Source organism: Delphinapterus leucas, chromosome 13 (assembly GCF_059928025.1).
Source record: "Delphinapterus leucas isolate spDelLeu-1000000601 "Yukka" chromosome 13, BTC_Dleu_Yukka2, whole genome shotgun sequence".
In the NCBI taxonomy this organism is placed as follows: Eukaryota; Metazoa; Chordata; class Mammalia; order Artiodactyla; family Monodontidae; genus Delphinapterus; species Delphinapterus leucas.
Genome location: NC_143141.1, coordinates 58752547 through 58777702, shown reverse-complemented (window position 1 = coordinate 58777702; position 25156 = coordinate 58752547). Strand labels below are relative to the sequence as shown.

General features: G+C 35.8%; 1 protein-coding gene across 3 annotated transcripts in view; it reads right to left on the bottom strand.

Moving 5' to 3' along the window:
* Positions 1-25156, bottom strand: part of LRPPRC (leucine rich pentatricopeptide repeat containing) — a 104034-nt gene that overhangs the window by 75552 nt on the left and 3326 nt on the right. For 2 of the 3 annotated variants that reach the window (XM_089922357.1, XM_022573946.3), the window contains exons 2-11: positions 14112-14311; positions 12692-12814; positions 6310-6431; positions 6147-6205; positions 5387-5473; positions 4645-4771; positions 4167-4311; positions 3708-3853; positions 3346-3451; positions 3157-3264 (exon numbers count right to left, since the gene is read on the bottom strand). In XM_089922357.1, the coding sequence (XP_089778483.1) occupies positions 3157-3264; positions 3346-3451; positions 3708-3853; positions 4167-4311; positions 4645-4771; positions 5387-5473; positions 6147-6205; positions 6310-6431; positions 12692-12814; positions 14112-14311 (1223 nt within the window). Of the gene's footprint in view, positions 1-3156; positions 3265-3345; positions 3452-3707; positions 3854-4166; positions 4312-4644; positions 4772-5386; positions 5474-6146; positions 6206-6309; positions 6432-12691; positions 12815-14111; positions 14312-21920; positions 22023-25156 lie in introns of those variants that run through there. The other variant, XM_089922358.1, reaches the window with a different exon arrangement.

Below are 25156 nucleotides of genomic sequence, written 5' to 3'. Positions count from 1 at the left end.
AATAATGTTTTTCAGGGAGAGGAGTGCATTCTGCTCGTTTAGATGACCTCGGTTGGTAGCATTTGTAACTCATGTATCTTTCCAACTGAAACTAAAGCAGGTTTAAGAAAACCTGGGTTCACACCATTGCTCAGCCAAGGTCAATCACTCCCTCAAGCACTCTGAGGAAGCACACAAGGATATTCCCTTCAGTAACTATAGTTGGACAGGAAGAGGGAAACACTTCTCAATAAGGAGAAAGAAAGGTGATTGATCTGACATACCTACAAATATCCTCCTCAAAAATACAATTCATATTTCTTTTTAAAATAAAAGATTAAAATAATCATATGTTAACTTAGATAAACGAGGATCCCAAACCTCTGTGAACTTAGAAAATCTAAACAATCTAGTAAAAATATTTCAAATGTAGGCACAAGAAAGTTTATGAATCTAAAGGAAAGTCTCCATTCAAAAAGTTTTATAAGAATTAAAGTAGTTCAAACTATTGGGAAAGATATATGGTTTTCCTGAACAAATTCCACCAACTAGGACTCTTTACTTCACATAATTTTAGACTCTACCCAGAGTGCTCACTTTACGAGGAGGCAATTTCTTACTCTTTAAAAAGTATCATCTACTCAACCATACACTCAACTGGCATTTAGGTTTTCATACCAGCCCTTCCTTTTATATTTTACCTGTTTTATATTCTTATTTTCATGTTTCCTAAATATACCAAGGGATGTAGATAATCCCTCAATCACTCTGCATTATTTCCTCTCACTTGCGCCAATTTGCTAAAATTCTAAGAGAGGACTTTTCCATTTGCACAACAGAGAAAAATACTAGCCAGATAAGCCATGAGGAAGTCATTATAAGAATCTTTTTTAAGGGTTGGCCAAATTTGCAGCCAGGAAAATTCTAGAATTCAATAAAAGTTTGATCATCCTATTGTTGAACACTTGGTTCAGTCTGATCTGACCTCTACATACCTTTCTTTGATTCCCTGAAGGGTTTTATTTATTCCTTATGAAACACTCCTCTACATCCTCCATCTCTGTAGCCATTATTTTCTTCTGTTAATTATTTATTTCTACCAGTTTATATTTCCCCAGACAAAAAACAAATTCACTGCACTAAAAAGAATCTTACTTTCTTATCTTACACTAAAGAAACTACATAGAATATATACAGCCATTTCCCTGTTACATGAAGAAAAGACTGTAGAATACATACTTTACTCTATTTCAGGACTTCCTGCAAAGGAGAAAGTACTTTTTAAAAACTGTAAAACAGCTGACAATCTCTTGTACTCTCAAGTTAACTTTCCAGCTTTCCTATTTTTCCAGTTAAAACCTTCACTGATTAAAAAACTTGGTACCACTTTTTAAATATGTCCTTAATGCCAAAATCGATACCTAATTTTTAACCAAGAGCTAAGAATTTTTATAAAACAAGTACGGCATATTTACAAGTGTCTAATATGGAGGTGTTACGGTATTAAAAATAAGTATTTACAACAGGAGGACAGAAATCCTAGTTCTAATCCCAGCACTTCTGACAACTAGATGTGGAACCTAAGATCAGCCACTGAATCTCTCTGGGCTCTCAGTTCCTTCATTAATATAATGTGAGCTTTCAACAAGGCACCTTTGATTCTACGATTCTAAGAAAAAAATGGCTTCAAGATAAAGTCCACTTTTCTACTAGTTTGAGCTACAACTATGGAAAGAATTACCTGAATTATTTCACGTTTACTAAGCAGTAAAAATGTAGTAACCAATTCAAGTCTAGATACCATGATAGGCTGAGAAAATGAAATTTACCTGATGAATAAACAAACATTTCAACAGGAGTACCAAAAGTCTTTTCATATCTGTGTATTGTGGACAATACTAACATGGCCAAAGATTTTCATGGAATGATGTAAACTTTCTGTGGTTCAAAAATACTAGGGTTAAAGGTTAACTCTTAGAGTTTTCAGAACTGGAGGATATGCAAAGAGTTAATCAACTAGCATATTGTTTTCACAAAAATTTTTCTAAAAAGGATTTAGAGACTTTTACAGCCAGAAACAATTAGGGAATACTTGTTTCACTATTTCCTTTAAACCAGAAGACAGCTATATATTTAAATAAAATTGCAATATGAAAGTCTGCTAAAAGCACTTTTTTTTGTTGTTTGTGCATTTTGTTTGTCACCCAATGTCATACTAACAACTCTGCATCTCATTCTAAAGCACATTATACGGCGAGATAAAATGAAAAAGACCATTTTTTGTTTCCCCAAGGGGGAAGTACTTCTGTTAAAAGCATCTTTTTATGAGACTACTCTTTCTGAATTACCAATAATGCAAACCAAAGAATTAGATACTGTACTCTAAAATTTAATATTTGTTCAATTCTTATTCATATCCTATAGACATCCCATGTGTACAGGTAAAAGTATGCTAAATGCTTAAACGTACTTAAGAACCTGAAAGATTGAACATTTCTGTCCTTCAATCAGTTGGCTGTCAGGTCATGAGCATTCATTTTGCAATAAAAGTTTTCCTGCCTTTCCTATTATTTTAACTCAGCTCAGTTAAGAAGAAATAGACTGGTCCACAAAGAAAATGGTCTGATTGTATATATTTTATCTTTAATAAGGCTAAACTAATTTCAAACACTGTATGTATGTAAAACCAAGAACTAAAGAGTTTTTTGAAAAACTTAAAACAATGAACTATTTAAAACCACAATCACAAGCCTGAATATCAAGATCAGAGATGAATTAAGAAATGAAATTAAGGGCTTCCCTGGTGGCGCAGTGGTTGGGAGTCTGCCTGCCGACGCAGGGGACACGGGTTCGTGCCCTGGTCCAGGAAGATCCCTCATGCCACGGAGCGCCTGGGTCTGTGAGCTATGGCCACTGAGCCTGCGCGTCTGGAGCCTGTGCTCCGCAACGGGAGAGGCCACACAGTGAGAGGCCCGCGTACCGCAAAAAAAAAGAAATTAAGATGAAAGAAATCCATTATGTTTGTTTTTTAAACGTTTACCTAATACTTTACTATGACTTAATTCTATTTTCTCATAAGATCTAATAAGCATGTTTTCCCAAATAATTAGATGTGTGTAGAAACTGTTATACTGGATATCTAAACCACTATTAAATCTGTAAAAGGTAAAACCTAACCTTGAACATTTTTCTCCTTCTGATGTCCAACTAGTAATGGCCAGAAATAATGAGTTCTGATAGGAAAACCTTCTTCCTTCAGAGCCTTCATTAGAGCTTTTGCCAAATCTGAAAGAGACACCATAAAATATTACAAAGCTACCTCAGCAAAACTTACTTATGTGGGTTTTAATTACGAGAATATAGTACCCATATTTTTGGCTAGTAAAGCACAGTGAAGTGTGAACTGGAAAGGAGATGTGTGCATCTGGGCTTCCTTTAACTTCTTACAGTAGTCTTTAAGCTTCTCTGCAGGCTAGAAAAGAAAGGCACCACATCAGCTGAATCTGCAAATATCCTACCATTTGACCTTCTGCAAATATTCTACCACTTTTGAGATAAAAAATTTGAACTTCTCACCCTCTTTCTACCCAATAATCTTCCAACACAAAAACAAAGTTCTCTTAATGTTTATAGTTGGTCTAATTTCATAATATGTTCTCTTATTTTAAAGAATATTGTTTCACTGCCAATTACATTGTCTACAAAGAAAAAATGGACTATGTAAATACCGTATTCATAGTCACACAGTGTCGTAAAAAGAAACTGCCAAAGTCACTCAGACTGTCTTCCCTTGATATAGGACATGCTAATAAAATCTGCAATGCTGTATCTTCCAATTTTTCTGTGACTAAAAGCAAAATGAGGTTCATTGTATCTGGAAAGAAAACAAAGACATCTTTTGTTACTGATTTGAACAATATTTCTACACTGCTACCAATATGAAAGACAAACTTATGAACTACAAATACCAAAAGGATTTATCTGCCTAAATAATAGTGAAATACTTCCAAATCAAAACATTCCCACGTATTCATTCACTCAAGTTTTTCAGTTTATTAAGCTGACTTTAAAAGAATCCTATGTTCATCTACCACAATACCCTATTGTTAAAGAATGCCCTTTCCATCATGTAAAAATAGTAATTCTTATTTTTAGAAAAATCATGAAAATAAAAATTGTAAAACTACCTGGAATATATCTTCTTTCATATGTAATTTTTTCCAAAATTTCTGAGACATATTGAGGATACCCAGCTTTACTGAAGCTAAAGATAATTTGCAAAATATCACGATCCATAAGGTAAAGATCAGACTTCTCCACTTTCTCCAGGGTCTATAGACAGTTCCCGAAATTAGAAGAACAAGTTAGACACAAGTTTTTTTTTTTTATTAAAGCTAAATAAATTAAAATACCAAGATTTAAAAAAATTAGAAACACATATCATCTAAAGGTTTAAGACTTCTTTTATGAAACAGAAAAACATTCTATTCCAACAATAACTGTTACATCAACACCAAAGTACTCAACTATAGTAAGAATTCTCCTTCAAGACTGTCTACAAGAGATATCTTTAAAAACATATAAACTACACTTTTCTGCATCCTGCAAAATGTAGCACAGTTTATACAAATGATTTTAAAGTATGTTTATTTATATAAGTCACACCTGTTTAACATGGTCAATGTCACCCTTCTCAGCATATGCATTCAACAGTGCTAGGTATGTGTCTGGACCAGGCTCAATTCCAGCCTCTTTCATCACTGTGAGAATATTTTCTGCATTCTCCATATCTCTGTAAGTTAATTCAAAGAAAATAAAATAGATTACCATAATACTGCCAAATGTCATATCATTTAATCTAGAATGTATTACTTACGCTTATTAAAATTCTTAAATACCATTTAGAATCGTAACATCAGAAAAGAATAAATACATATTAAACTGGTAACAGATTTCTGAAATAATAAAGATCATAAACATCTCAAATTTTTATAGGTAACTTTTCCAAAAGAGAAACCAAATTAAATAATAATTACATAGACATTAAATAACGTGCCCTCTTTCACTTGGTATGTTGTGACTTAAATTTACCTTTTTAGGAAAGAATAACATTTAGTAAATTATTCTTCAAAAATAAAAATATTTTCCAGGTCACTAGCAGAGTAGTTAATAAACTTTACAAAGTCAGTTACTTTGGATCAAGTCCAATTTTTAAAACTGAAATCTTCAAATAAAAGTTTGATGAAACAGATAAATTTAAGAATAATTTATTTTAAGACGTGCATGTTCTACCACACACACTCAAGATTTTTTTTGAGAGGTAGATAAACATAGTTTAAGAATTTTCCACAATAATTTTCTGTAATTTAAATCTCACTTGAGAATAAAACCTTAGGTGGAACATTACCCAGCTCTTGCATGCCCTGTAACAAGAGCACTGAATACTGCCTCTGTGACTGGAAGATCCTTAGTTTTCATAAATCCAAGAATCTTGCTGCAACAAAACAGAAATAAAAATACTTCTTGGAAATACACATGAAAAACACCTTTTACAACATGTGCACACAAAATTCCACTCCCTGAAGTTCTATCAATAGTCTTGAAGTACTCTTGTTAAAAACAGTAGATAAGTTTTAAAAATCTGATTGTTTCTTCTGTACTAATTAACCTTTAAAAAGCATAAAGTTTAGTGATTCATTTCATTAAAAATGAGATTGTACATTTCAATTTATTCCTTATTTCCTAAACCCTCCATCCAAAAGTATTAATAAATTTTACATGAGCAGAGAAATGTCATAACTAATTTTATACAAATCACTGAAAAAAGAGAATATTATCAGTTTTATAAATGAATAGTGTAAATGGTTAAGAACATTTACTTTTGGAAACAGCAATTAAAAAAAAAGTAAAGCCAGCTTTGTACCTCAACAATTTTAAACTTCTGCTCCAGTAAATGAAATTTTTAATTAAAACAGCAATTTTCAATTACATTTCCCCTTTTACAAAATTTTATATTTTATCTAAGTCATATGACCAAATTTGCTAGGTTAAAATACTTCTGAAATAATTTTCTTACTAAGTAGAAACTTAAAAAAAGAATGAAAATATTCTAGGTTTACAAGACTTAAAATTTGTTGGCTTAAACATACATTTATAGAACTACATACCTGGCACCTTCAATATCTCCCATATTACAATAAGCAGCAATCAACCTTTGGTATGTCACCTGTCAATGAAATGGGCCAGTTAATACTGCCTAAAAAAATTTTTTTTCTGGGTAAAAATAAAAGTGGATATGACCAATAAACATTTATAATAGCAACTACTTACTCGATTTGGTTGAATGTTTGCTTTCTCCATTTTTTCCAAGAAGTCAGTTGGTGAAAATTTATACTCATTTTGAAGGTAGACTTTAAGCAAAGCATTATAGTGACTTACATCATACACAGTACCTATAAATGAAATTTAAATCAAATTTTTAGAAGATCACTTAAAGTCATACCCTTTAACACAACTGAAATATGTGCACTTAAATGTAACAAACAAGGAGGGTAAAATGATCACTTCAGCATTATACCCCATATTTAGACCCACCTATATAGAAATTCTGCCAGAACAGAGAAAACTAAGTATACAAGAGAGTAATTACTGAATTAATGGACAGTTACAAGTAACTGCCTATTCAAGGATTAAAAGTTCTTACTTATGAAGCACAGTATTCCCTTCCTGTTAGAAAATGCTGACAAGACCCCTGTATTTTTTTTAACATATTTATTGGAGTATAATTGCTTTACAATGCTGTGTTAGTTTCTGCTTTATAACAAAGTGAATCAGCTATACATATACATATATCCCCATATCTCCTCCCTCTTGCGTCTCCCTCCCACCCTCCCTATCCCACCCCTCTAGGTGGTCACAAAGCACCAAGCTCATCTCCCTGTGCTATGCGGCTGCTTCCCACTATCTATTTTACATTTGGTAGTGTGTATATGTCCATGCCACTGTCTCACTTCTTCCCAGCTTACCCTTCCCCCTCCCCGTGTCCTCAAGTCCATTCTCTACATCTGTGTCTTTATTCCCGTCCTGCCCCTAGGTTCTTCAGAACCATTTTTTATTTTTTTAGATTCCATATATATGTGTTAGCATACGGTATTTCTTTTTCTCTTTCTGACTTACTTCACTGTGTATGACAGTCTCTAGGTCCATCCACCTCACTACAAATAACTCAATTTCATTTCTTTTTATGGCTGAGTAATATTCCATTGTACATATGTGCCACATCTTTATCCATTCATCTGTCAATGGACACTTAGGTTGCTTCCATGTCCTGGCTATTGTAAATAGTGCTGCAATGAACACTGTGGTACATGACTCTTTTTGAATTATGGTTTTCTCAGGGTATATGCCCAGTAGTGGGATTGCTGGGTCATATGGTAGTTCTATTTTTAGTTGCTTAAGGAACCTCCATACTGTTCTCCATAGTGGCTGTATCAGTTTACATTCCCACCAACAGTGCAAGAGGGTTCCCTTTTCTCCACACCCTCTCCAGCATTTATTGTTTGTAGATTTGTTGATGATGGCCATTCTGGTGTGGGGTGATACCTCAATGTAGTTTTGATTTGCATTTCTCTAATGATTAGTGATGTTGAGCATCTTTTCATGAGTTTGTTGGCAATTTGTATATCTTCTTTGGAGAAATGTCTAGTTAGGTCTTCTGCCCATTTTTGGATTGGGTTGTTTTTTTGATATTGAGCTGCATGAGCTGCTTATAAATTTTGGAGATTAATCCTTTGTCAGTTGCTTCATTTGCAAATATTTTCTCCCATTCTGAGGGTTGTCTTTTCGTCTTGTTTATGGTTTCCTTTGCTGTGCAAAAAGCTTTTAAGTTTCATTAGGTCCCATTTGTTTATTTTTGTTTTTATTTCCATTTCTCTAGGAGGTGGGTCAAAAAGGATCTTGCTGTGATTTATGTCATAGAGTGTTCTGCCTATGTTTTCCTCTAAGAGTTTTATAATAGTAAGACCCCTACATTTAAAGTGGCTGAAAGATTTTTCCTTATAAAGCAGTCCTTGCCACATTACAGATACCCTGAGATGGATGAATTGTGACTGCAGTTGTTATATACAGGTAGGACTGTGCTAACAATTTTGCTTATTTACTAACCAGGCTACTCAGTGTTTGAAGTCTCCATTTCCACTCCATTTCTAGTTGCTGAACACCATTTCTAGCCTGCTATTGTTAATTACCTGTATTCCAATGCCCTTTGTTTTCTATGTTTTTTGTTTTTGTTTTTGTTTTGCGGTATGCGGGCCTCTCACTGCTGTGGCCTCTCCCGTTGCGGAGCACAGGCTCCGGACGCGCAGGCTCAGCGGCCATGGCTCACGGGCCCAGCCACTCCGTGGCATATGGGATCCTCCTGGACCAGGGCACGAACCCGTGTCCCCCGCATCGGCAGGCGGACTCTCAACCACTGCGCCACCAGGGAAGTCCTCTTTCTATGTTTATCTTGCCTAAAGCCGTATCAATTAAGGTTACCACTCAGCCTTACTATACCAACGCACAACATGACATCAGGGTTACCATATCAATACAGTGCTAACATGTTTTACTAAATTGTCAGGAATTAAATTTTATATCTTTATTCAACTGCCTGTGGCTACACAGGCCTGTGGTGTCAGTTTGACATTCAAAGCAGTAGAGTCCTGTTCTATTAAATGAAAACTTGTTTTTAACCTCAGACATGTAGTGTATTTACTATGTTTCAGGCACTGTACTAAGTGCTCTGCATACAGAGGTTAAATTACTCTTCACAATAGCTTTCAGGAAGGTACTGTTATCATCCCCATCTTACAGATTAGGAAAACTGACTCTTCCATTTACCCAAGGCCACAAGGCTAGTATGTGACCATAAATTTGAATGTAGGTAGTCTGCCTTGAGAGCCCAATCTCTTAACCATTGTAATACTTTATACAGGGCCTTATAGGAAACCATATGCAAGTCCACATCTGTAATATAATTATGCAACAGGGTTACCATGTAGTGTCTGAGAACTTTCAAAAAACCATCAACTCAAGCTGAACTCTAACAATGGCTGGCTACAGCTCTAAGGCTGAGGAAGTTATATTCTATAATTTTATAAAGGTATTTACTCTAGTGTGCTGGAAAAGCTTAGGAAACTGCTGAAAATCCAGATAAGTAACATCTACTCTGGATTTTCATACAGATTTTAGTCAAGATCAATGTTAACATAACTCAACTGGGTTTCATTTCTTTGTTTCTGCCACATTGACATTGTTCTACAGATGACAAAAACGTTTCTGTGAACTTCAGTAAAAATTTTATCCCCATATTTACTATTATGTCTAGTTAATTTCATGGGTCATTTCTTGAAGAATAATTTTTAAAAAATACATCATGTATCTTTCAGAGTGAATTAAAATCTTTAAAATTTAAATTAAAAACTCAAAGTTTAGGGACATAATCCTAAAATATCTTACTTTAATAATCAAAAGCTATATAATAGCATTTCCTTATGTACCTTACCATATACCCTTATACCTCTAATACTATCTCATGGCTCTGGCTCTGCTGTCCATTACTTTTAATGTTTTAATATTATGTTCTTGTTCAATCTCGTTAAGTAATAATTTTGTAAATTGTCATCCACTTACATTTATCTTATACTTATTTTGTTCAAACCTGAAAGAATATCCTAAAATATTACTATTTTAGATAAAAGCCAGGTTTCTTACTAGATTAGTGCTCATCCATTGGTGTATTTTGGATAATTATTCTCTCTTCCATGTATTACCTTGTGCTTGCCCACAGTAAAAGTTACCTGCCACTTTTCTGTCATCTCACAGGGCTTTTTAATGTGTAGTTATGTTAATTAGCTTGACATTTTACTGTTCAAGAAAAATACGGTGTCATCTGAAAACTTTAAGATGTCATTATATAGTCCCCTTCATTAAGATTATATAAATATATTAAATGTGGACCTGTCCTTAATACCAATACTTAAAAACATGTTTGCACTTTTTTGTTCAGAGTAGTTTTTATCCCTCCCTACCTTTGTCTCTAAACCAGAGTTCAAGTGATCAAGGTTTTTTGCAATCCCAAAGAGATTAACAGCCTTTGTAAGAAATAGTTTTCTAAAAAATTTACATCTATCTTTTTCCAAAATGTGATTATTTTCTTAGAGAATTTTTTTTAAGTTAGATTTGACTGACTGGCCCCAAGAGTGTAACTGGGTGTCTGGGGAACATAGGTCAAAGCCTTTCACTATAAACTTTATTGAACCTTTTGCATTTGAACCATGTTAATATTAATAGATTTACTATTTAATGAAGTAGAATTTGAATTTTTTTGAAATCAAGTTAAATTTGCTTGAACATTTTCTACAATTTCAACTATTACTACTTTAGTACCCAACATATGCAAAACACTGGAAGGTTCATGACAAAGATCTAAATATGAATAAGATAAGATCATCAGCCTCCAAGAGAAGAATATCTATTAAAAAGACAAATTCAGGGACTTCCATGGTGGCGCAGTGGTTAAGAGTCCACTTGCCAGTACAGGGGACACAGGTTCGATCCCTGGTCCAGTAAGATCCCACATGCCGCGGAGCAACTAAGCTCGTGTGCCACAACTGCTGAGACCGCGTGCCACAACTACTGAAACCCACATGCCTAGAGCCCGTGCTCCACAACAAGAAAACCCACAATGAGAAGTCCACACACCACAACACAGAGTAGCTGCCACTCACTGCAACTAGAGAAAGTCCGTGCAGCAACGAAGACCCAATGCAGCCAAAGAAAAAAAAAAAAAGACAAATTCACAATTCTAATGCAGGAAACTGATGAGACACTAATTGGGATTGGAGGTAAAACTCTAGAAAGCAGGGATTTAAATTATAGCTTGAAAAATGGATTGACTTAAAGAGTAAGAAACAAAAGAACACTCCAGAAAAGATAAATAACCTGAATAAAAAAACTTAAGGAGACATATATTATCATGATGTGGCCAAGAAGTACACCAGAAGTAATTCTATTTTTAAAAATTTAGGGTTTCCCTGGTGGCACAGTGGTTGAGAGTCCGCCTGCCGATGCAGGGGACACAGGTTCGTGCCCTGGTCCGGGAAGATCCCACATGCCGCAGAGCGGCCAGGCCCGTGAGCCACGGCCGCTGAGCCTGCGCGTCCGTAGCATGTGCTCCGCAACAGGAGAGGCCACAACAGTGAGAGGCCCGCGTATCGCAAAAAAAAAAAATTTAGCATATGGCAACATTGAAATGAGAGCCTATCACTTCCAGACTAAAGGGGACTAAAGAATCCCCTTTAGTCTGGAAAACTCAGTTCCAGTCTCGGATCTGTCACAGCTCATTCTGTAACTTTGGACATATTACCTAAGCTAAAAAATCTCTTACAGCTTAAAAAAAGTCTGTGAACAAGAGTCACGGTGGCAATCTACCAGGTTTCTAACAATATCAATTCAACAACTAGTTAACAAGTGTAATAAGTTCAAAGCATTTTTCTACTGGCAAAGAGAAAAACAAAGATGTTATGAATTCTACTCTCACAAAGGATATACAGTATAGAAAGAAGATATGTTTGTGAACAATTATAATAGAAAGTAATGCGTGTCTATCTTTCTATTGAGGTATTAATGTTATGACTACTATGTAAGGGCTCTTTTCTATTTTAGAATATAACCATTCTCACAAATATTTCTCCCAGTTCAACATGTGTTTTTAAATTATGTGACTTACTGACATACAGATATTTCTAGTTTGCTTTGTTAAGATTTTCTTAAATCACGAATGAACACTGAATTTCATCAAATGATCTTTTAAACTATTTTATTTTTTGAATAGGTACTATTCATAGCCCCAAAATGAAAAAGTATAAGAGTATAGGATAATCAACTATAATTTTTTTTAAAAGTATAGAGTAAAAATTGTATCTAGTGTTTATCATCCTTCCAGAAATACTTTAATATCATATGCACATACACATATAAACATTTTTCTTCAGAATGGTATCAAACTATATACTCTGTTCTGCATCTTAATTTTTAATTATATTTTGGAGAAAACCCCACATTAGTATATGAAGAACTGCATTCTTTTAATGGTTGCACCGTATTCCATTTTACAGACACTCCATAATTTATTTAACCAAACCTCTAGTGAGGGACATTAGAGTTGGTTGCAATTTTTACTTTTGCAAACAAGCTACAATGAAGAATATCCTTTTGCACATGTGAGTATATCTATCTAAACTCTAACAAACAGACTATGTTGTACACCTCAAGTTAATATAATATTGTAAATCAACTGTACGTCAAAAGGAATTTTTTAAAGTATAAACATATTAAAACACTGAAATGCTTGATATGTTAATAAATTCTAACAAATAGAAATGCTTGGTCAAATAGTATGTGCACTTATAACTTTGACAGACTAAATGTCTTTCTACTTCGTTCTTTTTAACTTACCCTAAAAGTAATACTTGTTATGAAAAATTATTTTATTCTTAATGCCCCTAGATGTCACTATAACTCACCAAATAAGTCATATCACAAAAAAATATGAATCAAGTAAAACCCTTCCATAAAACTGAACTACAGCATTTATGAAAAGAAATTCTTTTTTACTAAAAGAAAAAGTATCTACACCCTTTGTACACATCATATATTCATACAATCATACCCAATTTCTGAAGTTTGTCCCATATCCTATGAGCAAATTCTGTTCTCTCTGAGAGCTTTAGTTCAGGCAAGAGAGAACCACAGCTGCGCAGCAGAAGCAAGGCTTGATTACCACCTTGGCTACCTATGAAAACAGGTTAACGTATAATATTTAACATAGTATCAATACCATGCAGATAAATATCAAAACTTAAGTTGAAATCTGTAAATATTTTAAAATCTCCTGCCTCACTAAAGATAATATTAAAAGAGTACTCATAAATCAGAAAAATCCTATCCCAATCAACAAGTATCACTTACAATGTTACTACAAGTTTTTAAAACTGATCTGTTTTCTTAGGGAAGCTAAGGTTATAAATCTATACAATCTGCAAGACTACAAAGAACCTAGTGTTTACTGCAATAGAAAGGCTAAACTTCTCAGTATATTATGAAAATAGTACAAAGCAGTACAATTAAAACCCAAGAATATCCAACTTAGGTTTATAATCCTCTACAAAATATTAACTTCCTTCTCCCTTTATCCACATGTCTCTGAAAGCTGACTTTAAAACAAAAACAAACCACTTATTGCATGATTCCATTTATACAAAGTATCCAGGATAAGCAAATCTACAAGGAAGTACACTAGTGGTTGCCTAGGGCTGGAAGGGATGGAGGTCTGGGGACTGATGTTTAGGAGTATGGAGGTTTCTTTTGGGGGTGATAAAAATGTTCTAAAATTGACTGCGGTGATAGCCGTACAACTCAATAAATCAAAGAGAGAAAATGATAAAAACTGTCTTTAAATGCAAATTATTACTGATACTTCTTTAGTATCCCTCATCATTAGATTCTACAGCTTAATGTGACTGAAATCATGGATGGGCTTTGGGAAGCTGGTGGATGCTCTCAAACTATATACAAAATTATGTGTGTGCCTTGCACGTGGGCTTTTGTGTGAGCATGTGTGGTTAGGGTTTTTTTTTGGGGGGGGTGTTGAGGGCAAGTTTCTATCAGATTATCAAAGTTGCATAAGTGACTCAAAAAAATTTTAATAGCTAAGTGAAAATGAAAGGGAAATAGTGATTATCAGTCTTTCTGGGAATTTGTCATATGTGATTATCTTAGGGAAAGCAGACACTATACAATAGAAGATAAGAAAAACTAATATCTTCCAAGAAAATTTACCACTCAAAGTGATTCCTTCATAAACTGTGGGAAAAGACCATTTTTATTTGCTGATTTTGAAATAAACACGCAAAACAAAATGTTTTACTCAAAACTTTGCTCTGATGAGTTGGAAAAACAGATCACAATCATAACATAAAATCATGAATAGAAATAACAAAATTTGAAGTATCAAGTAATGTGCTCTATAATGAGCTTACCACCAAACCAGTACTTAAGTTCAACTTTTTGAACAGAAAATCTTGAAATACCTGAGTGGCAGGTGTTATCAAAGACTTTTTGTAGAAGAGTCTTAGGGATGCGGCCAGTTCTTCGGACAGAATTATCTAGCCTCATTAGAGCCCAATCAAACTGACTGGTATTCCTTCTATGAGAAGAAGTGGCCTCCTCTTGAAGATAATTCTTTTTTTCAGCAGCAATGGCATACAGCCTGGCTTGGCTCAGTAGCTCTCTACAAAATGAAAGACAATTAGAAATAAACTATGTCAACTACTAACCACATAGGTCATCTTTGTGAGTAAAATTTATACAAAGCTTTCTTATTAGTTACTAAATACCTAAATTCATAGCACAATAGCAAAAATGCACAGAGAAGTATAAATTGGTAGGGAAGAAAGTTTTGACCTTTGCTTTAAATGAAGTCACATGCACATAAATTGCATGCAAATTAACCTCTTGAATAACTGTTTGACAATGTCTGGATAACTTTTCACATGGAATCAACTCAAACTAAGACAATAATACAGTATGTTTTAAGTGTTTTTAAATCTCCCTTAACCAAAACCAAGTCAGTGAAGGAAAATGAAGATTATGCTACAAAGCTCTTCTCACCTCTACAAATGAGACAGGAGATCTAAAATATATCTAAAATTCTGAAGAATTCTAAAGCATTCTTCAAATGCTTTCCAGGTGTTGCTTATTATGAATTATTAAGAAGACCAATTTCCAAGTTAAAATTATACATTTTAAAGGATCATTAACAATGAAAGAATTTCCCATCTTTCTAAATAAATCTGAAACATTTTATACTGATGTTTCAACTCTCAATTCATATGTCAAAATGCTAACTGTATACTTTTCTAATCATTTTAACAACTGCAACCAACAAATATAAAACTAGATTTCTGCTGTTAAACATCATTAATTTGGGGAAAGTCAAAAGGAAAAAAAATTAAGGTCAGACTAGTACATGTGTGTTTACAAAAAGCAAACAACCTTTAAACCATTCAACATTTTAATAAAACAGGTCTAGCATGCAGGCCAAATGCTCCAAAACGTGAAATCAGAGGTATTCTACGCTGTAGAAATAGGCTCTACCTGATTTACAAACATCAAACTTAGAAATAATCCTTATGTGGAAAGGAAACCCTGTCATAAATCTTTGAATTGAATTTAAACTCTTTCTGTGCATTCAAATCTCACACAAAATTATCTAATTCTCAGAGATTTACATCTTTACCCCCAAATATCTTAGACTTTTCAGAAGTAGCCAGCAAGTATAACTAAATAATACTAAGTATATAGTAACTAACTATAATGTAAAAACACTCTACTTACTAATCTGAGAATGCGTTTAGGATGACAATCACATTTTTCTAGCATGTGCACATTTTTTACCACAATTACCCAAAATAAATATTTACATACTAGTGAGTTTAAAAATAAAATGTTGACTTCCTATCCTATGTTATTAACCTGGAAAACCAGTCACAAAACTGAATGATTAAGTACCTGATGTTACATTAAAGAAAGCTACACCAGTAGTTTCACAACAAGGTTATGTAAAACACAGAGGCAGTAACTGATACTCGACTAGAAATTCTACCACTGTGACCTGGGACAAATCACAACCACTCTGGCCATCAATGATTCCACCTATGTAAATCAGTAGACTGGAAAACAATGGAAAAAGTCAAAATAGTAACTAAACAAGACAATGTCTTATCTTGTTTAGTTAAGAAGCCTAATGATCAGCACTTGTAGATGGCTAGTTGATTAAAGTTAGTTAAATGAACTGAATTAATTAAATGCTAGATTTTTACCTATAAACCGCAGAAGATACATGCCTACATATACTTATCCCTTATTTTCAAAAGTTTTCTCTGGCTGTTTGTCTGGCTGTTACTAACCTATGCCCTTGTTAGTCAGGCAAACACAAAATATTATTTTAAATCACCCAGAACAATGTGTCAGGTTCAGGAGAGTGTGCAATAATATTGTTCAACAATGAAAGCTAAATAACATAAGAGATTTCAAAATTGTAGTGAAGTGTATTTGTCAATGTTTTTTACACAACCCAAATCTGATAAACTGTGAAGGGGCATAAAAATAAAACCTCTGTTTAAAATGCAGTTTTAAAATGTAAGATCAGGGACCTCCCTGGTAGTCCAGTGGGTAAAACTGCGCTCCCAATGCAGGGGGCCCGAGTTCGATCCCTGGTCAGGGAACTAGATCCCGCATGCATGCCGCAACTAAGAGTCCACATGCCACAACCAAGACCCTGTGCAGCCAAAATAAATAAATAAATATTAAAAAATAAAATAAAATGTAAGATCAAACAAACACAAATAAAATCCAGGCAGAAAACAGAGACATTAATAAACCAGCACTGCATGCTGAACATTCTAAAGCTAATTTTTCTCACAAAATAAATCTTTAATGCTGCTAAGTCTCCTTCACGGGTGTTTGGCTTTAATTAGTTAAGTCAAAATATGAATCTACTATAAAATAAACTGGGGAGGGGAAGAGTTACATATTTAAATCAAAGGATTCTTCACTCTTCAAAAGGATTCTCCAGGGCTTCCCTGGTGGCGCAGTGGTTGAGAGTCCACCTGCCGATGCAGGGGACACAGGTTCGTGCCCCGGTCCGGGAAGATCCCACATGCCGCGGAGCAGCTGGGCCCGTGAGCTGTGCGCTGAGCCTGTGCGTCTGGAGCCTGTGCTCCGCAATGGGAGAGGCCACAACAGTGAGAGGCCCACGTACCACAAAAAAAAAAAAAAAGGATTCTCCAGTGCTTCCTCACATGGCAGCGCTTTCTACATTTCTTATTTGACACAGAATTTATTTTTAAATTCACTTGAACACACCCTGAAGGAAAAAGGGTGTGTTCACAGCCGAGAACGATAGGTATGTTGTGATAGAAAGGAAAGGAAAGAACAAGTGCAGGGGTTAAGGTGGGTCCATGCAAGGAAGGAACCTAACCATCAGGCCTGAACAAGCTGGAATGCACTGTCTCCAAAACCTGATGACCAAGTGATGTAAACACATAAGGGAAAATTATTTTATCATTTCACCCAAGTATCATAAATGGCTCCTTTACATTCTTGAGTTAAATTTCTCAGGTTCCCTCCTGAGACTCCAGCACTCACAACCAACTTCCAGGTTACCCATGAATTTTCTCTGGCAAAATCTGGCATTTAAAAAGTTATTTTTCTCAGGTTTTGTTGTTTTTTATAATGGGTGCTAGTGTTTTTTGACTCTTTAGTGAAAAAAATAATGATTTTATAGTTGAGCGTCCATATTTCAAAAAGGTACAAGGACTAGATTATTATTAGATTATAAACAGGCTTCCATGGGTTCCCTAATTAATAGGCTCCCCTATTAAGCCTGTCACTTTTAAAAATCAATGCCTTACTTTTTCAAGGCATTTTTAAGTTTACAGAAAAACTGTCCAGAAAGTACGGAGTTCCCATGTATTAGACCCTCTTCCCCCTCCACCTAATTTCCTCTATTAACATTCTGTATTAGTGTGGTACATTTGTTACAAATGATGACCAATATTGATACATTTTTATTAGCTAACATCTATAGTATACAAAAATGTTCACGCTCTGTGTGTACATATCTATGGGCTTTGACAAATACATGACATGCATTACAGAACCACAGAGTATTTCACTGCCCTCAAAATGCCCTGTGTTCCACCTACTCATCCCTTCCCCCTCCTCCTGAACCCCTAGCAACCACTTTTTACTTGTCTTGTTTCGCCTTTTCCAGAATGTCATATAGTTGAATCATACAGGATGTAATCTTTTTCAGATTGGCTTCTTTCACCTAACAATACACATTTAAGGTTCCCCTGTGTCTTTTCATGGCTTGATAGTTCATTTCTCTTTAGTGCTGAATAACATTCCACTGTATGGATGTACCACAATTTGCTTATCAGTTCACCTACTGAAGGACATACTAGTTGCTTCCAATTTTGGGCAATTATGAATAAAGCTACTGTAAACATGTATGTGCAGGTTTTTGTGTGGACAGAAATCTTCAACTCATTTGGGTAAATATCTAGGAGTGTGACTGCTGGATCATATGGTAATCTTATGTTTATTTATCTTTGTAAGAAACCGTCAAACTATCTTCCAAAATGACTGTACCATTTTGCATTCCCACTAGCAATAAATGAGAGTTCCTATTGCTCCACATCTCACCACAGATGCCATAGGTGTTTTAGCCATTCTAACATGCATGTAGTGGTATCTAACTGTTGTTTTAATTTGCAATTCCCTAATGACATATGATATGAGCATCTTTTCATATGCTTATTTGCCTTCAGTATTTCTTTGGTGAACTGTTCAGATCTGCTAATTTCTCAACTAGGTCATTAAGTTTTCTCATTGTTGAGTTTTAAGAGTTCTTTGTATGTTTTGGATAGTCTCAGTGTTTATTTCTTTCAAGTAAACTTTTTATTGAACTGTTATTCATTCCTTTTAAACTCTGAATATACACCAAACTAATCACATACATTTTTAAAACTCTCCCTTCCCTATTCTCTTCTTCCTTTTTCACTGCTATTATGAGCCAATTTGGCATTACTTTAGAGCTATCAGAGTTTAAAGATACAGCAATAGAATAGGTATAGTCAGTAGCTAATGTTTATTATGCATTTAAGACATGCAAGGTAATAGAAAATTAGGACTATAATCTTGACTTTACAGATAAGAAAAGTGAAGTAACTTGCCCAAAGTCACAGTAAAAGCTAGTTAAATGACAGGACCTGTACCTGTACGTGGGTAATTTCATCCTGAAACAAGCTCAACATGGCGGAAGGGCATCAAGGAAACTAATCTGGCTGCAACAGGCAGTTTACACTGGAAAGTGGTAAAAATTAAACCTAGGCAGGGAATGTGAGACGAGATAAGGGAAAGTCTACAGTGGCTGATAACGACAGGATTTGGATTTTATGACATGCTTATAAAATACAAGACTGATTTTCACAATGCTGCTCTCACAGCAGCATATTTTGCTGAACTATTCTGTAGGCAATAGGTATCCAAATTTCTCTTATGTTCTCACCAATCCCTTATTTTAACTATTCTACTTGAGTTTTCTTTATTTAGTCTGTTGATATGGTTGATTACATCAATTGACTATTCAAACCTTGAACCAGGCTTGCACACCTGGAATAAACCCAACTTGGTTGCAGTATATAATTATTTTATACACTTTATGTATGTACTGACTCCAATTAAGTTTTAACATGTTAAAAATTCAAAAAGCAATGACTCCTCCTAAAAGTGGTTGGTATTCCTTTCAAATTTCTTCACTGCTACTGACTACACCACCTTTACATTGTTCCCTCAAGCTCAAAATCTTAGGATAATTGCTCAATCCCAATCCCTCTCATCCTTCACAGCACATCTGTTGAGCCCTCAGATACCTCTTTATTTCTGAGTTCCTTGTTCAATCCAGAACACATGGATTTTTGGAACAAAACTCATATTAGTTTCTCAGGCTTCAGCTTTTCTTCATACAACTGCCAGATCAATCTCCCCCAAAACCGTCTCATGCCACTGCCTCTTTAGGATCCTATAACTGTTTTTTTTTACTTTTATCACAACACCTAAATTCTTTCATTTATTGATTCAAAGAAGATTTATTAAGCACCTTCTATGTATAAAGCACTGTGCTAGGATCAGCCTTTCTACTTATCTAGTAAGTAAACCTGATAATCAATTAGTTAAACTTAAAAAACAAAACCCGAGTTGTGTTAAGTTCTATGACTCCAATGAAACAACAGTAGGGTTCTACTTTGGATTAAATGTACAAAGATGATGACACTCAAAATTTTTAACTAAGGATTAAAAGCAGCAGCCATACAGATATCAGAGGATGAGTATTCTAGGCCAAGTGGAACAGTCAGTAGACCAACTGCGTGAGCAACAGATGGTATGAGATTGGAGAGGAAGGCTGGGCTAGATCATGGAGGATTGTGAAGGTAAGGAGTCTGGATTTTATTCTAGATACAGATTTCATTCCAAGTACAAAACTGTATATAACCCTACTGAAGGTTTTGTAAGCAGGGGTTGTGGTATGATCTATTTCTGTTTAGAAAAGATCAGTCTAGCTGCAGGGTGCACCAAAATTAGACAGCAGCAAGAATTTAATAGAGATACCATTTAGGAAGCTGTCGCAGCAGTCCAAGTGAGAGACTGAAGCTTAGAGGGTGGGCGCGGAGATGAGAATCACCAAGGCTCCCACCTGATTTAACTGCAAATTCCAGGCAACAAGTCTTGCCAGTACAATTTGTTAATTCTCACTTCCATGTAATAGAGAAAATTTCATGTAAAAGAGCCCTACAGAGTCTTAATTAATCCTCTGTATACATCTTAACGTATTATGTATCATTTTCATAACACTTGATAAGCACAATCTTAGAGACAAAAACAGAAGGCTCCATGGCATAGTGGAAACACACCAGCTTTCAGAGTGTGGGCTTGAATGTAAAAATGTAAAATGGTTATTGGAATAAGGAGGGGAAATTTTGGCAATTACTCCTAATTTTGGTCCTTAAAATTCTTGTTTAGAGTCAAATTTAACAGGAATATTTTATGTGTTAAAAAAAAATTAAGAATTTCCAACATGGCCCCTAACTGTAAAGTCTATATTATAAGGAGAAAAGAAAGAAGCTTAAGAACAGAAGAACTTGTACTGAGAAGTCTAGTATTCCAAATTTGCTAACACCAGACTCAATAGAAACCTAGATTCCAATAAGAAATGTCTAACATATTCTTTTTATATCTGTTGCCATGTTTCCTGGGAACTATCACTAATTATAAGCCAAAAGTCTCTAATTATATGGAAAAAAAAAAAAAGGATAAACGGTTAGCCATTATGCAAAATTTAGGCCATTCAAGACATTCTCATTGGAAGGGGAAAAAACCAAACAAACAGACTGTCCTGATTTCAGGCTCTGCCATTTCTAAGATATGTAACTTTGGCCAAGTTACCACAACTCTCTCTAAGCCTGTAAAATCTCAGAGATAATAGTACTCACCTCACAGGAATATCACAAAGACTGAGATAATGCAGTGTTTCCCAAAATATTGCACTTCTGCCAGGAAAATGGTTTTAGATAGCATGTAGACAAAGACTTTCTATTTCTGTAGTTTTATTTACTTCAATAAACAGTTTAAAATAACTTGCATCTAGCTCTTTATCTTCCTAGAATTCTTGCTTAAAACAAAATTAAGTTATAAAGTGTCAGTTTAAACCTAAACCCAATGAAAAGAAAAATGCTAAACATAAATAATAGTTTAGGTAGTACTAGATTTGGCAAAAAATGTGAAGGCAGTACACAAATGCCCAAGGTCTGGGCAACACTGAGAAAAGTATACATAAAGGACCCAGCAAATTAAGCATAATAAATATTAACTAAATTATTTCTTCTTTTTAAAATGTATTAGCAGAAAGTACAAGACTTATTTTAAAAGGCCTACTGAAATCCAAGCTATGCTTGGTATGTGACTCTGGGAAAGGTATTTGGTTTAAGCATTAGTTCCCTCAAGTGAGAAAAAGTACCTACCTTGTAAAGATCACATAAAAAAATAAGATTCCTAACAAAAGAGCGCTCAATAAATAGTTCTTATTATAGAAGGTACTCAATAAATATCTGCTGTTGGATCTTTTAAAAAATCTTTTGTAAAGCTGTCACAATGAACCTTCTCCCTGAATTTTCCAAGACCTCAGTTCTCCGAAAACTCTTGCCCAGCTAAGCTGTCCCCCAAACACTGCTTTATGCTCTACGGTAAGTCACAGAACTTCAGAGTAAAAAAGTCACCTGCAACCCTTCTGCAGTTGGTAACAGTCTTCTGACTTGAAACACCAATGCCATTCCTTTCCACCTATCCAGATATCCCCTCCATCTCAGGCTCCTCCAGTCCAAAGGGATGTCTCCTTTGTCTCAGCTATGACAGGAAGTAACAAGAGTCAGTTACCCAGGCTGGGACCTTAGATGTAATGTGGAGCAAGATACTCTGTAGAGTCTATCAATATAAAGCAAGAGTGGGATAGACTAGATTATTCTAGAGATGCCCTCCAGAGTTTACATTCTGAGATCTTACCATGTGCTTACTTACTTGTGATAGTCTCTAATTCCTCAATTTATACTGTATTATGTATTGCCTTTTTAAAAAAATATTTTTATGTCCATAAGTAATCCCTCTAGCACCTAAAACACAACATATTCAAAGCACTTGGGAACTGAGAATCACAGCATCTGCAGTTGAATCCCAACTGGAGATCGTGGATAAATTACTTCACCCTTCTAAACCTCAGTTTCCTAACTTGTAATATCAACCCACAGAAGATGAAACGTGTGTGTGATAAATTCATACAAACACAGTTTGACAATGGTAAAGATCTACCCCAAAGGTACTATTATTTATCCTAATCTCCAAATCAATTCTTCCTAATTCTAACATTCTCGCCAAGCTCCTGTTCTCTTTCCTTCAGAAAAGGAAGTATCTTTTCTTCAGTTCTGCACCACCTAGTTGTGGCCCTATTAAGCCTAATCTGCAGTATGTATCAATGTTGTTCCTCACTGGTCTATCTATCCCCAGTCCCTATTTCTCCTAGGGTCTTTGTAAACTTTGTCAAGACCTGTACTTCTCAAAAGCCTCCAACAGCTTCCAACCAACTTTCTAATCAACGCTGGTAGCTTTAAGAAATTGATTGGGGACTTCCCTGGTGGTGTAGTGGTTAAGAATCCGCCTACCAATGCAGGGGACACGGGGTCGAGCCCTGGTCTGGGAAGATCCCACATGCCGTGGAGCAACTAAGCCTGTGTGCCACAACTCCTGAAGCCCGCGTGCCTACAGCCTGTGCTCCACAACAAGAGAAGCCACCGCAATGAGAAGCCCGCGCACCCGCAACCAAGAGTAGCCACTGCTCGCTGCAACTAGAGAAAGCCCGCGTGCAGCAACAAAGACCCAACGCAGCCAAAAATAAATTATTTTTTTAAAAAAAGAAATTGATTGGCTTTTGCAGTATCAACTTCCACTACATCCCACCCCACGTAGACACACAGGATAAAAGTATGGCCTCCAAGTTTCTTCCTCCTCTTTCTTCCCCTGGAACATTCTGACTACTCATTACCACATGGCCTCTTAAACTTGAGCAATCCCCTACCACAAAACAAATGTTTCTTTCCTTCTTCTCTCTGAAATGCCACAGTATTATATTCCTCTCTATGGATAGCACATACATAACATGTTGTACACGTGCCTATCATAGTCCTCTGTAATTGATAAACTTAAACCCACAGGGAGCAGAGGCTGAATCGCAACTCCAAAGGACCCAGACAGACTTTTAAGATGTGCTGAGAACGTTTTTTTAATGAGAGGTAAACAAGGAAAAGTTTTCTCTCCTTTCAATTTTAGAAGTCACATCATTCTGTCATAGGGCAATATGTGCTCTTCACCTTTAAGATAATCATCAATCCAGATCCGCTTCCAAACTGATTTAGCTCAAAGTTTACCTTTCCTCCTAAGTATTAATAAATTCTAATAATTTCACTCAATAATACTCATCTGTCCTTCTCAGACATTCCTGGAAATCAAGGTCAGGGTGAATTTGTGGAGATCCACTGCACTACATGAATGGGTTAAGTACCCCTTCAAGCTCCTTTGCATCCCACAAATATTCCTTCCTCAATGTCTAAGATTTTCATTGATTTACTCAACAAATATTTGACATCTAGTATGTGCCACAAAGTCAGACGCCAGGGGAGGCAAAAAGAGTAACACAAAGTCCCTGCCTTCAAGGAACCTTCAACCAGGTCTGGAGTGCTGGTGGGTACACATGCAATAGTGTTAATGGGTGCTTTAGTGATTCCGGATCTGAGAGAAAGCACAAGAAGGGAGTGGTCAAAGGGAGAAGCCAGCAACAGAGATTAAACAGAGAAAAGGAGACACAACCCAACAATGAACATCACAGTCAAAGGTAAAGAGATGTGCAACATGCTCCATCAAAGCCTTGCTGGTTCACAGACCAGCAGCACCTTTATCATCTGAGGGCTTGTTAAAAATGCGGAATCTCAGTCCCCTACCTATACCTACAAAGTAAGAATCCACATTTTCAGAGGATCCCCAGGGAATTCTTATGCTCATTACGGTTTCAGAAGCCCTGCTGTGGAGGACTCTGAAGTAGAGTTGGAGATGGCTAGCACAGAGGACACCATGGGAATGAACTCACAAGAAGTGAGGCTCCAGAGGCATCTCCAGATCATGAAGCACCTTATCCTGGAACAAATGGGAGCCACCACAGTGTCTAATTCTTAAGTAGGAAAATGACAAGATCAAATTACCAGGGAAACTACAGAATAAAGTGGAGGTTGGAAGAAGAGGGAAATCATTCCAGATGAAGTAGCTCTAACAGAACTTAATCATTTGTGCAATCAATACATAGGAGGGAGGATGGGAACAGGGAAGTGTCAAAGAAATATGAATGAAAAATCTCTATAAAGCTGACAGAAATAGCAACATTCACTAAAACAGGGGACGCACGAGGAACAGATTTGGGAGGAAAGATGAATCCAGTTTGATATTTTCTTTTTTTTTTTTAATTTTTAAAATTGAAGTATAGGGCTTCCCTGGTGGCGCAGTGGTTGAGAGTCCGCCTGCCGATGCAGGTGACACGGGTTCGTGCCCCGGTCCGGGAAGATCCCACATGCCGCGGAGTGGCTGGGCCCGTGAGCCATGGCCACTGAGCCTGCGCGTCCGGAGCCTGTGCTCCGCAACAGGAGAGGCCACAACAGTGAGAGGCCCGCGTACCACAAAAAAAAAAAAAAAAAAATTGAAGTATAGTTGAGTTACAATGTTGTGTTAGTTTCTGGTGTACAGCAACAGTTTGAGATGTATGGGTTTGAAGTACCTATAGGTCAACCAGTGGAGGTGCCTAGTAGCAGGCAGGCACCTCCAGGAGGGAAAATATTGCCATCATCAGATAGGCAGGTATCAGCTGATGCCCTAAAAATGGAAGAGGTCGCCCAAAGGGAATGAAAAAAAATGAGAAAAC